At 29.8% G+C, this 13,932-nt stretch overlaps 2 protein-coding genes across 2 annotated transcripts; both read right to left on the reverse strand.

The window, feature by feature from the left end:
- Nucleotides 1-411: 411 nt before the first annotated feature.
- On the reverse strand, nt 412-3,085 carry LOC101264826 (probable WRKY transcription factor 48). Its single transcript, NM_001365810.1, has 3 exons — nt 2,681-3,085; nt 1,264-1,407; nt 412-989 (listed from the first exon to the last, which is right to left on the reverse strand). Exons 1-3 carry the CDS (start codon nt 3,055-3,057, stop codon nt 623-625), a joined length of 888 nt encoding a protein of 295 aa, NP_001352739.1. The 5' UTR covers nt 3,058-3,085; the 3' UTR covers nt 412-622.
- Nucleotides 3,086-5,436: 2,351 nt separating this feature from the next.
- Nucleotides 5,437-10,900, reverse strand: LOC101265132 (prefoldin subunit 3). Its single transcript, XM_004239832.5, has 6 exons — nt 10,552-10,900; nt 8,294-8,351; nt 6,883-6,954; nt 6,316-6,435; nt 6,126-6,227; nt 5,437-5,764 (listed from the first exon to the last, which is right to left on the reverse strand). The coding sequence occupies exons 1-6, from the start codon at nt 10,698-10,700 to the stop codon at nt 5,687-5,689; spliced, it is 579 nt and encodes a 192-aa protein (XP_004239880.1). The 5' UTR covers nt 10,701-10,900; the 3' UTR covers nt 5,437-5,686.
- Between the last annotated feature and the right edge of the window lie 3,032 nt (nt 10,901-13,932).

Raw genomic sequence — 13,932 nt, forward strand, 5'->3', positions numbered from 1 at the left:
CATCTTTCTTATATATATATATATATATATATATATATATATAGGAAAATGGTGATAAAGAATTATTTATTTTCCAAGAAAATGAATTTTTTATAGGACAAAAAGAACTATGCTAATATATGAATTTTATCTAGTATAAGATGAAGCTAGATAAAAAATTTGTTATACTTATTGATAAGGAAACAAATCTATCCATATTGCTAAATATTTACGTCAAAATTTGATTTCCTTATTAGCACACTTTATAGGAAACCCTAACATGCATGTTGGACAACATATATACTTCTTTTCTTTTGTTTTTTCGTTCGTAGCTCGTTTTGAGACCTGACTAATTAAATTCAAAACATTGATTAACTCTTTGTAAATGTTTCTAAACCGTGTAGCAACAGTACTGATCCAGTGACAATTAACTAATCTGGTAAAGGTTTTATTATTGTTTGATAATGTGTATGTAATAAATGAGTAAAATGAGATTAATTTGATGAAAGACAAAATGATTTTACTACAAAGAATTCTACAACATGGAGAGAAAAAAATAACACCATTTAATAAAAGAACTTGCTACTATCAACTTAGCTTTCGAATAAATTGAGATCGACTATATAAATCGTACTCGCTTTTCCTACTCTTCTATAAGATCACTTCTCATACGTGATGACACCATATCTTGAAGAAGTCCATGATCATCTTTAGCCAAAGAGGAATTAGAAGAACTCCAAAACCTTTTTTCTTGTAGTGAATTATTAGTTGAAAATAAGGAAGAGGAATAATCACCATAATGACAACATCTTCCTCCACCATCACCACCGCCAACGCGGCCACCATAGGTGGTGGTTACCGGTTGAACTCCGACCCATCCACGTGGCGTTATGGGGCATGGATGTGTGTGAACACCTTCATAAGTTGTAATAACTATTGAAGTATCTTGAATTGATCTTTCAACTCTCTTTTTCACACCACATGATGATGTTGTGCAACGATAGTAGCTCCTGCATCCACAATCGAAAGTGTTTCGAAAGTGTTTCGTAGAATTTGTAATTTTAAATATGTCATGATATTTTTGGTGACTATATATAAGAGCATGTCATTAACCGTAAAATAAAAAACTTAAATTCAAATTAAAGAATGTGGAAATTTTTTATACCTTTATCAGAATATTCTTACTTGTTGTAATTAATAGGTAAACATAGAATGTATATACAAATTAAAAAAATATTGAAACATTTTGCAAATTGTATATAGATGAATATATTTGGTATATACCTTGGAAAGGGGCTATTTTTTACTGCTTTTTGTCCATATTTCCTCCATCTAAAACCATCATCCAAATGATCAATTTCACTCTTTGTCATGAATGCAAATCTTGGCTCCTTTTCCCCCTTTTGCTTCTTCTTATTAGGTTTTAACCTAAGCCAACAAAAACTCATATCACTTTTTGCAAAACTTCAAATAATCAATAAAATAAATAAATTTCTCGTATGATCATTCAACTAATAATTTTTCTCTCAAAACTTTTTTTAAAAAAAACTTTATGAGATAATAAGAGGAGTTTCTGGCCAAAAACATCATTACATATACCCCAAAACTTAAACTACATCTTAAAGTATCATTTTTAGCAGAAAACATATTTCAAGTATTTAAAAGTGAACAATTTTCATCCTTCTGTTAGATATCATCAAAAAACTATCGATACAACAAAAACATGAGCAGTTTTCACGGGACTATCAATAAAAGTTTTCCAGCATAATTTCATTACCTGTTATAAGAGGTTCTTGAAAAAAAAAATTAAAAATCTTAGACACTATTGCTTACTTAAACAAAAAATATTTAGTAACGGAACGAAGCTGGAGCTTAATTATCTTTACCATTTTTATAGTCAAATTGTATGTGATCAATATATTGATTATGTCTTGCATTTGACTTTCATTTTACATTATTAGAAGAGGAAGTGTTTATGGTGAGCACATGTACGACAGAAGAGGGAGCTGGAGGAGAAGCGCTATGAAGAACAAGAAGTTTTGAAGTTTAAGGATTAATTTCTACCAGGTGATGTCGAAGTGGAATTCATAAATAAGTTTAAGAATCTAAAATAGAGTTTTTCCTAAATTTCTATGAGAAAGTACATGAAGGCTCCAACAAACGCTCATTCAAGCATATTCAATTAAGAAGAAACATATTTCAACTAATAATATTTTTAATATCAAATTACATGAAAAATAAATTGAAAAAAACTATCAAATTAAAGATTTTGCATAATGTTAAACTCAATTCCAAGTTCACGATAGTATTTTGGTGTATCTAACAATAATAATTACAAGGGGTGACTTGTATTTTTGTGGGTAATCTGTTAATTAAGGATGAAAAATGTTCACTTTTCAAATACCTGAAGGATGTTTTCAGCTAAAAATGATACTTCAAAGACGTCATTTAAGTTTGAGGTACAGTTAATGGATGATTTTCGACAAAAAACTCATAATAACAGCGAACATTTCCGATATCAATATTGTATCAGAGCAAACATATACCCACCTTTCATTAAACAATTTCTTTTACACATTTGACCCCAAAAATAAAAATCAGTTAAATATTAGATTAATATTATGATTTAACATGGCTATAAAAACTTATCATATAGGGTTTACTTAAACTAAGTAAATAAAAAAAGAAATATTTTGCTTACTGTTTCTTATACTTGTGTTGATGATCATCATTAGCAGCTAATTCAGTTGATGATGAAGAAATCGACGATGAATTTGGTGTTACTGGTACGTTATTAATCAAATGATCAGATAATAATATCGATGATGATTCTGGAAGTGACGAACAAGTAATAAAACGTTGAGGTTGAAGTTGTTGCTGATGAGATGGAATCATTAGCAAATCGAAAATAGAACTAGTTGTAGTGTTATCATAACAATAATTTCGATGTTCGTCAACACCAAACATTGTTTCTAATAAAAAACTTAACGAATAATCTTTTTCGATATCAAACATGGCGTTGGAGCTCCAATTTGAAGTATTTGTAATCTCTGTTCTTACATTATTTTCTTTCTCCATCGAAAGAGATAATGTAGAGAATTTGTCTAAGTGTGAAGAGGACTCTTTGTGTTTATATTAGTGTAAAATAAAATTTTAAAAAAAAGGGTGGTCCAAGGGGGAATATTTTATAATTTTTCAACCTCGGAAATCGAGGTGCGAAAGTAATTTGTGTTTGATTAATAATTACGATTCAAAAATTAATATTTGACCAAACTTTTTAACGGTACTTAAGTATATACTCTTTTTTACTTTCTCAAAAATTGCTCCTACCGTTATCTCAAAACACGTTTATAAGAATTAGTTTGACTTATCGTGAAGTTTAAGAAAAAAAGAATTTTAAAATTTGTAGTTTAAATTGAATCATAGATATTTCTGCGGGTAGGAATTATTTCATTAAGGTTAAAATAAACAGATCAAAACTAAATTTATTGCAAAATATAAAACTATGTCATTCTGTTTTTTTTTTACCAACTAACAAAAAATAAATTAAAATAAAAAAATATTAATAAAATATCTTGATTTATTAAAATAAACGCTTTTAACTTCTCGAAAACTCGATAAAATGTGTCATTCAAGAGTTGGCAAGCATTTTCTCACGCGTTATTGTTGACCGGCTACCGGAAAATACTTAATTAAAATTATAATTAAATTGGGATACAAGAATGTGATTTATTTCCCTCTCTTTTTTCCCCATATATTTCTTTCTTAATTTAGTAATATTCCTTAATTATAAAAAAATAATAAATAAAAAATGATAGTTTATTAAATCACAAATTTAAATGTAATAAAATAATGGAGTAACTATAGTTAACAACAAAAATAATTTAAGAACTTAAGGTTAGTCTAGTATGAAAAGAGAATATTTTTCATAAAAAAATAATTCTTTTATTTATTTTTTAGTGTTTGATAATTAAGAAAAAAAAACATTATCTTATAATTATATTTATGTAATTTAACAATGGGAGTCATGATACACGTTATCAATTATATGCAAGCTACATCTAAGACTTTAACTAGTTTCAACACCATGCAATACATGAATTACTGTCACTGTACTGAAAATAACTTTTAACAGCAACAAATATACGCATTAGTTAGAAATGTTAAAAAAAAAATTAACATTATTCAATTATTATTAGATCTACCATTATTATAAACTCTAAGAACGAAGTATTAGTTACCGATAATTAATTACTATTAAAAGTTATTTTTATTATAGTATATATGGTCGATTGAATTGATAATCTAGACGTAGCTAGCTCCGCCGTTGAATCACATGGGTGTTTGTTAGTATTCTTGATGTTAAAATGGATGAGTTAAATTAAAAATTTTATTTTTAATATAATGAACAAGTAAAAATAAATAAAATCGAAAAATTAGGAGAGCAATTTTTTTTTTAAGAGACAAAGCACATGCTAATCTTAACGCGTTTTCTACTTACGATCTATTATTTTATTCGTTTACTTTTTCTCTGTTTTCTGTATTCTTTTTTCTCATCATTGTCATGGGCCATATATCATATATCTTTAATCTATTCGATTACTTTCTGCGTTTTAATTTATTTATTTGTATTTAACTTGATACGAAATTTAAAAATTAAAAATGAAATTTAATTTTATAATTTTAAACATGTCGTATTGAAAGTTAAAATTAAAAAGATTATAAAAACGAACGTAATTTTTTTTCAAACAAACTTAAAAGGAAAATAAAACAACAAATTAAAGTATATGAAATAATACTTCTTTCTTCTTCTTTTAGTTTTATTATCAATGTGGCAATGAAACAATGTTCATGATAAATTTTTATTATTATTAAACTATAATATAACACTATGATACTTTAAAATATAAATTAATTAAAGGTTACATTAACTTGCTTCCTTTTAGAGTTTAGACTACTTTTTTTGTCATACAAAACACAAAAAAATATGGTCAAAAAATAGTCATTGTATGTGTCCAAAGCATTCAATTTTTGATGTAAACTAATTTCTGTGTCAATTAAATTTGTCAACACGTACTTTTGAAATTCTACAAAGACCCCCAGAATACACTGTCTTTACTGAGGAGACAGTCATACCCCCACTCAATCAACGGAGGATGGTCAATTGAATATCCTTCGTCAGAACGAGTAATTTTTATAATTTTTATAGTATATCCATGAATTAATTAGTTTATATATAAAAGATTGTCATTTCTTAACTGCTACGATTTCTACTCTTGCTAATATATAGTTCAGTATATTCGTTGTTGTTATTAAAGAATCTGAAGTACAAATTTTGTTAAAATCTTGAATCCGCGTCTCCAACCCCAATGGCAGAAGACGCGTTTCTGGTCATTCAGTAAAGCCATACATACATAAATTATAGAGCAAACCATAATGAATATTTGACCTAATGTGTGAACTCAAAACCAGTACATGCGGCTGGCTACTATATATTGTATTTAGGAAACAACAAAACAAACATGATAACAGGTCAGATACTCTTTGACTCTTAGCTCACAAAATAAAGTAAAAATTGCTAAACTTGATGCAAAGATTTAACTCACTAACGATGGCAAAACCAAACAAATTCATGATTTTTGTAACAGCAGTTCAAAAATTAACCAAAAAGATATGAACCGTACTCTGTGATGCAATGTCATGTGTCTCATGATTCTTTGGGAGTGGTAGCTTGTCGAACTCTACGTTGATGAACATCCCAGTTGTATACACGAGCAGTTGTGACCTGAGCCATAGCAGATAAAAGAATAAGCATTACCGATGTTTCCAAAGATTAAAGTAGAAGAAGTTAATGCTCCCTCGGTTTCATGTTATGTGCCGTAACTGTGACTGGATACGAAGTTTAAGAAAGTAAAGAAGACTTTTGAATTTTGTGATCTGAAAGTAAAGATGTGTTCTTAAAGATATCATGTACAATGTAGGAATTAAAAATTATTGAATATCGAAAGCTAAAAAAATAGACTAAAAATGGAAGTAAGACATAAAATTGAAACAGCGGGAGCAAACAACACATTGCAATACTGCAGCACTTCAGTACAAGCTAAGTTCTACCTAGATGAGAGTTAATGCAGAAAGCTAAAATGTACCTGAGTAATTGTCACTTGATCCCTCAAAAATTGTAGATCAGCCACAAGAACCTCTAAACTGGCTTTTGCATTTTCCAAGTTTGTTTGAAGAAGGGCAGTAGCCTATACAGTGAACAAAATGTAAAGACCAATACTTCAAATATCCAAGAATGCATGCGCTTCAGAGATCTTCCAATAGCTAGTTACATACCTCTTCGCATGAATACTGTAGCATGACATTTGCCCCTAGCCATAAACACACAGATTCAGCATCTTCAATCTTAGCCCGGGAATAAATACCTTCTGACACTTCAAAATCAGCGACTAGTGCCTGCAACCAACGCGAAAAACCAAACCAGGAACAAGTTAACATGACAGTTAAATATCATAAGACAAACTACTAATAAAACAAAAAAATGGGGGGGGGGGGGGGGGGCAGGTCATTGGCTGGAAGTTATTAGTGAAGTAAATCAGGGGTAGAGAGTCGAGAGATCAAAACCCTGTCTGACTTTTTTTAAAGCAATTACCCATTTAAAACTCACAATTCAACTACTTAAAGTAATGAAGTGTAAGTAATGGGCTTAATGCTTTCTCACATATATCATATAAATACGATTTTTGAATTGAAAACTTAATGCTTTCTCACAATCAAATTACAGATCTAGTTAAATAAAATAGGAAAATAGTCTACTAATCAAGATTCAACTAAAATGAAAATGTCTAAGAGTGCTTCAGTAAAGTTCCATTCATCGGAAAAACATGCAGCACTGGGACAAACCTCATTGCTGTCCTTCTTAGCTTGCAAAGTAGCAACTATATCCAAGCATTTCTCTATGTCAGGAATCTTTGCCTGCATTGAGTGAAGGAGTAGTAGTCAATTGTCCACTTGTTAGCAAAGATAACATTATAAAAACATCAAGCAGTTTAAAAGAGAAACTCTCAGAATGACTTAGACTGATCATAGAATAGATGTCAAACATGTAAAATTCAAGGATTTGAGCAATACAGCATCTAAACAGCAACTTATAAATGGCGGAAATGAAAATTGTCAAAAATGTATGAGGCAATCTATATTTAGCAGGCTGGATTAAGAGGACACTCCCAATTCTATTATGCATAAGATGTAACGGTTCCTTTACACCACCATAGTTGGAAACTGTTCGCTATGCATATTTGGTGCATTCGGACAGAGAGAAAGAGACAGCAGTTTCAGAGGAAAGGCAACTTCCAGCTTTTAAATCTTCGTTTTTGGTTGGTAGATCAATAATGCTTCATAGGTGGCAATAGTGATGTTTAAATATTTGGATGGAACTTCTTCTGTATACATTAACCTAACCTGTCCATATTTCAATGGTCTTTTTGTATTGGGCAGGTATTCCCCCCTCTGTGGCAATCTTATGATATGAATTCAACCTCTACATGTCAACAAACAAAATCCCTTGTGATGGAACTTCTTCTGTATACATTAACCTAACCTGTCCATATTTCAATGGTCTTTTTGTATTGGGCAGGTATTCTCCCCTCTGTGGCAATCTTATGATATGAATTCAACCTCTACATGTCAACAAACAAATTCCCTTCTGTTATCGAATTCTAAAAATGAATCAAGAATTAAGTAAAACAAAACCCGCACTGACAGCTTCAAAATGTGGAGAAACCTATATATAATAAAGGAAATTGTAAAAAGGCTTAGGCTTCTATATTTTGAGGATTCATGTAGTTGACCCCAACTAGCTTGGGATTGAGGAAATGTTGCTGTTAAAAGTCATTACTCTGAAGAGTGACGAAACTGTAACTCTCATACGTTGGTCCCATTATAACTAAGTTTGGGCATGTGCTAAGAAGAGTATCCTATACATGGCTTCTGCATGAAGCAATAGATTCCAAACGCACATTCTAAATGTAAATTCTATTTTGATTTCTTTCAATGACAAGGGAGGACTATCTCAGCTTTAAGACTTCTCATCTCGGGAATCGCAGCACTAGATGCAAAGACTAAAGTACAATTCTCTAATTTCCGTCAACCTTACGGAAGAATCAACAAAGGGCCAGAGTGACATAAGAACATCTTCTCTTTTGAATTGCATTATGACCCTCTCAATTCAAAGTACAAGTCAAACCAAAGAAGTAAATATTAGGAATTACTTAAATAGGGATTAATACTGTGAAATTAAACAAAATAAGTGTACCTGAAGATCCCTCTGCTGGGCCAGAAGTTTCATTTCAACCACTCGGTACTGCTGAAGTCTGCAAACGAAGAACATACAAACAAAAGGAGACCATAAGTAAAGTAACCACTGGTTAGAATTTCTAACGCAGGACTAATTAGTTTGTTCTCGTATCTAATCTGGAGCTATGATTTATTAGTAACAGAAATAGTTAACAGAATGCATGAGATACCATTCATAAAGCTTTTGTTACATGAGTTCTATGTTAAGATTGTATTACGCGAAAAATCACAGGATTGAAACAAAAGCAGATTTCATTCCTATTTCTTCGGTAAAATGATATAACTTCTTTGATCTGCTTCTGAAAGACAAGTAGAACACAACATGCAATGATGCCAAATATGTATTAATTGATCAACCGAACTCAGAGGTATCTTAAGTCAAACTTCTGTCATCTTGCTTTTATTGAACTTTTACGCAATTAAGAGCATGCACACCATGCTAAATTTGTTTTTACGACACTGAATAGATGATACAAGAAAGTGTAAGCAAAGAAGTTATTATAAGTTCAAAACTACCAACATTTGGGGAGGACTTCTAGAGACTCAGTAGAACGATAAGAGGACATAAAGACTATGGGACTTTGACAATAGAACAGCACAGATACTGAATAACCACAAATTCCAGTCATTGCAAACAGAAGTACACACACTTTTCATATTTGTAGTCATACGGGTGAAGAAAGCAAGGAAAGGATAGCGATCGCTTTGGGAACACATCCAATCAAAGTTAAATTTCAGTGCTCCCCTAAAAAAGAGCAGATGGATCCTATTGCCTATAGCGAACACTCATTCCTATTTATTAATAGAAAGATCTTCGTCCTGCAGCTCAGGAAGAAAGTTCAATAATGTGTAAACACCTGAACGAACTCATGTGGACACTTCTCAGCCCGAGGATGGGGATCTCGGGCCTTCGCAAAATCAACGGCCTCAACAGAACTAGACAAGCATCTACTTGTCTAGATGAAGTCAGCCCGAGAAAAAGGAAAAAATTGACGTTATTTAGTCAAGAATGGATTTAAGGATCTGATTGCATAAGATTTGATCTATGGTTTGTAAAGCTGTAATGGTCTATTGTCCCTCCTTTTTCTCTCGTCATTTCCTTCTCTGCTTCTTGTCCTCTTCATTCTTTGCACTTAAATAAGACCTCACCCTACTTATAAGTGCAATAGAATTTCCAAGGCCTAAGAGTTACCCTACTTATAAGTTAATAGTATTTTTTTGATAAAGTTCAATTTATTTTTTTTTTGATAAAGACTTATAAGTGTAATAGAATTACCAAAGCCTAATCAGTTTTTTCATTTTTTCATTATCATTCAACAAACTTACACAACCACATAGTCAGCCATTCCATTCAATTTCATTCCAACGGTTATCAAATCCAAACCTGCTCATTCAAGTTTAATCTCCAAAACAACATAATGCTTTAGATTTCTCAGCAGCCCCAAGTCCAAGGACTCCATCAGAATTTAGTGAGAGACTGACAAAGAACAGAGAGAATCTATTGGTCAAGGTCCTACTAACCATTTACTATAATGCTTTCTTTAAAACGAGTCAATATAACATCTACTCCTGTTGATTATTTTTTTTCCACATGCTGACTTTTCCTTGAACGAAAGGTCTATCGCAAAACAAACTCTCTACCTCCTACAATACGTATAAGGTCTGCGTACACACTACCCTCCTCAAACCCCACTTGTGGGATTACACTGGTAATATTGTTGTTGTTGAGTTAATATAGCATCAACGTCGCTAAAGGTCTAATCCTTGCCTACTATTTCACCTTCGGTTTGGATAAAAGTTAAATATCAGCAAGGTTCAACATTCATAGAATAACAGAACTCCCAACAATACAATATCCTGAAGACTGAAACTATACTTGGTGAATAACCAATTTCCAATAAATATAAACTGAAAAATCTCTTTCAATATATGATGACTCATGCACTCAAGGGTGTGGCTTAGTCGTCAATAAAGTGGATTTAGCACCATGAGGTCGCAGATTCAAATTAAACGCTAATTGATTGCCTTTGTGGACATAGTTACTTGGTATCTAGATGCGAACAAGCTGACCTAGACACCATGAATTGGGCAAAACATTTCTTACCAACAACAATTACTATGCCTAAGTCCGAAATAAGTTAGGATCGGCTATATAAATCCTCACATGTTCATTTAAGCTCGTTTCAAATCATCATCATACAAAAATCGAAAACGGACCTTTCTTGTAGGAATGCAAGAGCAGAGTTAACATCGAGACCAGATTGGCTGAGATAAGACTGAACGTCTTGTACGAATGATGCCGCCGGTATACCTCTTCTCTCCGTCACTTCACCGGTGTATGAAGAACACGCCGCCGCCGCCGCCATCGCCGTCAAAGCTACTTCACTCTGATAGATTCGAAAATAATTTCGCTTCAGTAGTGAAGAAGAAAGAAGCACAATATGGAACGACGTCGTTAGATTCGGCTAATTGACAAAACGATGCCGCATGTATTGAACAAAATTTTGACCAAATGGTAATTATTCCACACAATAGGTTTCATATTGTAATTTTAAATATGTAATTTAGGATTATAATTTTCAATCTCAAATTCTTTAAAAATAAAATTTTACATGTATATATGTAATTTTTAAAAAAATAAATAAGTATAAAACTGGACTCACAAGTTTATGTTTTGTGATAAAAGATTCACCGTTTTAAATTTTGAAACAATAATTCATGCTCCGCTCAATGAGAAAAAATTGATCGTATGATATAAAATGATTATATTAAAAAATAACTAGTTGTTGCTATTGTTTATTGGTGGTTTTTTAAATAAAATTATATATATTTGAAAGTTTATAATCATAAATGTTTATTTATAAGAGGAACATGTAACGTAGATATGTAATATGTTAATGTAGCACTTCAAGATTTCTGATATCTTGTTTACGAACTATAGTTTATTTATTTGATAAGATTGTTTAAGAATTGATTATTATTTTTGATGATTTTCATTTTAAAGGTAAAACATTTCTTATCAAAAGCGACTTACGACTCGAGCTATATTCTTATTTTCTTTTTTCCTTTTGGAAAGTGGATGATTTAGTGATCAAAAAGAAAGGAAATAAATAGGTCACATACACTAGGGGTTAAAAGTGGTGATGATTGAAGATAGTGTTGGGCCAAGTTTGGAGATTGGGCTAATCCAAATGGGAAAGGAAGCCCACTTAGTTGGGAGGGATAACTATGGGGAAATATTTTTGTACACTGAGAAGTCGTTTTGCATGCAATTTAAGATATTATAATTTGGATATATGTATTTTTACTGCCAGATACACTAAAATAGAGAGATAAACAAGTAAGATAGGAGAGGGAATCGAGCGAGATTCGTATGTACTGTATATACATATGAATAATACTAGATATATGCATTATGTATGTATCTGAAGTGATTCATACTGGAGAATGGATGGTGAGCGAGATGAGAGAGAGGCGAGTGAGATTTTCTTTGAATAACAAATACATGTGAATCCACTTGAATATAATGTATCTCGAACAAATTATACACTAATTTGATCATGTGTATCTGGACATATCTGGAGAACCAAAATCTTATAAGATTCGTGATATTGCAAACTAAATTATATCTAAATAATCAACTGCTACTAAACTAACGAGATATGTGCAAATTTTTCATTATTTTATTTTTTTATTTGATTAGAAATATTAAATTATTTATCCTACCATTTATACTAAAATAATAGAATAAATTACGATATATAATGAAGGAAATAACTATTCCAAGATAACTTCTCATATTTGATCAAACAAAAAAGAATATTTAGTGTTAGGTGTGGAAGCATGGGTAATGATGATCATAATAAATTAATGAAGGACTCTATTTTCGAAGTATTTTGAGATCTAGATTTTTAGAGATCGTTGAACCATGTTAATTATTCTCTTCATTTATTTTTATTTATTATTTTTGACATATAAAAAAAGATCAATTATATTTTTTCATGTTTTTTCTAAGCATTAAATATTTTTTTTTCAAATAATTTTCTAAAACTTACTATTAAATATGATTTAACAATTTGGTAAAAAGTATATTAATAATTATTTTTTTAATGATGTGTTAAGTCAAAATGCGATAAATAAAGATGAACCAAGTGAATTAGAAATAATTACATTACAAAATCACCTACTGCACTCAAATAATTGAGATTATTTTTGTGCCAAAACGTTGGAGATTTCAAAACATGATTAATAAGATTAATTTTATAAAGTACAAAATTAATTTTAAAAAATTAAAATGTGCATCAAATTGACATGAATTAGTAATACGAAAAGTTGGAGAGTCGTCTAAATTTTTATTACTATGAATTTTTAAATATATTTTAAATTATTAATTATTGAATTTATAGTATATTCACTTAGTTTTCAGACAATATATATTAATTACTACCTTTTTTTCAAAAAAAAAAAAGTTATATGACACAGATAAAATTTCAAGAGTCAATCAGTTCTATATGTTTTCAAAAATATTTCAAATTTTTAATTTTTTAATTTATAAAACTTTTACATCGTTTTTCCATATAATACAAGTAAAAGGAAATAATACTTATCATTTTTAATAATACCCTTAATATTAATTACATGTTTCTCAAATCATTTCCTTATATCTAAAAAAATACTACACATCAATTAAAATAAATCTTATGATAAATCTTCATATTAATTATTATTTTTAAATTGAACTCTGGAAAGTAACACATATTTTTCCTCACTTGCTTCAATGTACCATCAATTTTTTTGGGTCCAAAAAAGATTTAAAAAAATAATGAAACTTTATTTTAAAATGAAATAATTGTGACGAATCTAACCTCATGTGTCATATATTCGTGTTTTGAGTTGTATCATAATTAAATCGAAAAAAATATCTTTTTTTAAAAATCGAAGCAAATAATATATATCGTAAGTTTAAATTATAATAAATATATAATATTATTAAAAAAAGACAAATAGTTGACTATTAATTTTCTATTCTATTTATAATATTAATTATTTTACTCATCAAATTCTTTTTTTTAATATCTGTAATCATACATCAAATACTATGTGTATATGATATAATATTTATATTTATCATTGTTTTATTTATTGAGAGGTATAACAAGCGCAAAATGAAAAGTAAAAGTTAAAGAAAGGAGTATTTATTTCTGTATATACTAAAAGAAATAATATTTTTCATATTTATCGATTTCAGCGTACTAAGAGAAATATTAAATTTTCATATTTTGTATTTAATATTAATTACATATTTCTCAAGATATAAACTATACCTTAATTATTATGAATGTTATAATGTAATATTTATATTAATTATTTTTTTAAAAAAAGTCTATATATACATATTTATATTTTCTCATATTGCTTTAATATATACCACCAATTTCGTTGGGTCCCAGAAAAACAGAAAAGGATATTTTAAAATAACACATTAAAAATTCAAATGGTTGAAATTTTTGTGAGGTGCTATAGAATGGTCGTTGTCTTTTATTAACCAATCAATATGTGGCAGGTGAATAATTAATGATAATTTAGTCTTTTTAGGGA

The sequence above is a fragment of the Solanum lycopersicum genome, chromosome 5, assembly GCF_036512215.1.
Source record: "Solanum lycopersicum chromosome 5, SLM_r2.1".
NCBI classification, from domain to species: Eukaryota; Viridiplantae; Streptophyta; class Magnoliopsida; order Solanales; family Solanaceae; genus Solanum; species Solanum lycopersicum.

Bases quoted from the DNA above. Each gene is read 5' to 3' on its own strand.
- LOC101264826 (NM_001365810.1), bottom strand. From the start codon at position 3,057: ATGGAGAAAGAAAATAATGTAAGAACAGAGATTACAAATACTTCAAAT. The intron at 1,408-2,680 runs GTAAGCAAAATA...TTGTTGGCTTAG, and splicing joins CAACACAAGTATAAGAAACA to GTTAAAACCTAATAAGAAGA. The intron at 990-1,263 runs GTATATACCAAA...TTGTGGATGCAG, and splicing joins AAAAATAGCCCCTTTCCAAG to GAGCTACTATCGTTGCACAA.
- LOC101265132 (XM_004239832.5), bottom strand. From the start codon at position 10,700: ATGGCGGCGGCGGCGGCGTGTTCTTCATACACCGGTGAAGTGACGGAG. The intron at 8,352-10,551 runs GTCCGTTTTCGA...CTTCGTTTGCAG, and splicing joins CTTGCATTCCTACAAGAAAG to ACTTCAGCAGTACCGAGTGG. The intron at 6,955-8,293 runs GTACACTTATTT...CACTCAATGCAG, and splicing joins CCCAGCAGAGGGATCTTCAG to GCAAAGATTCCTGACATAGA.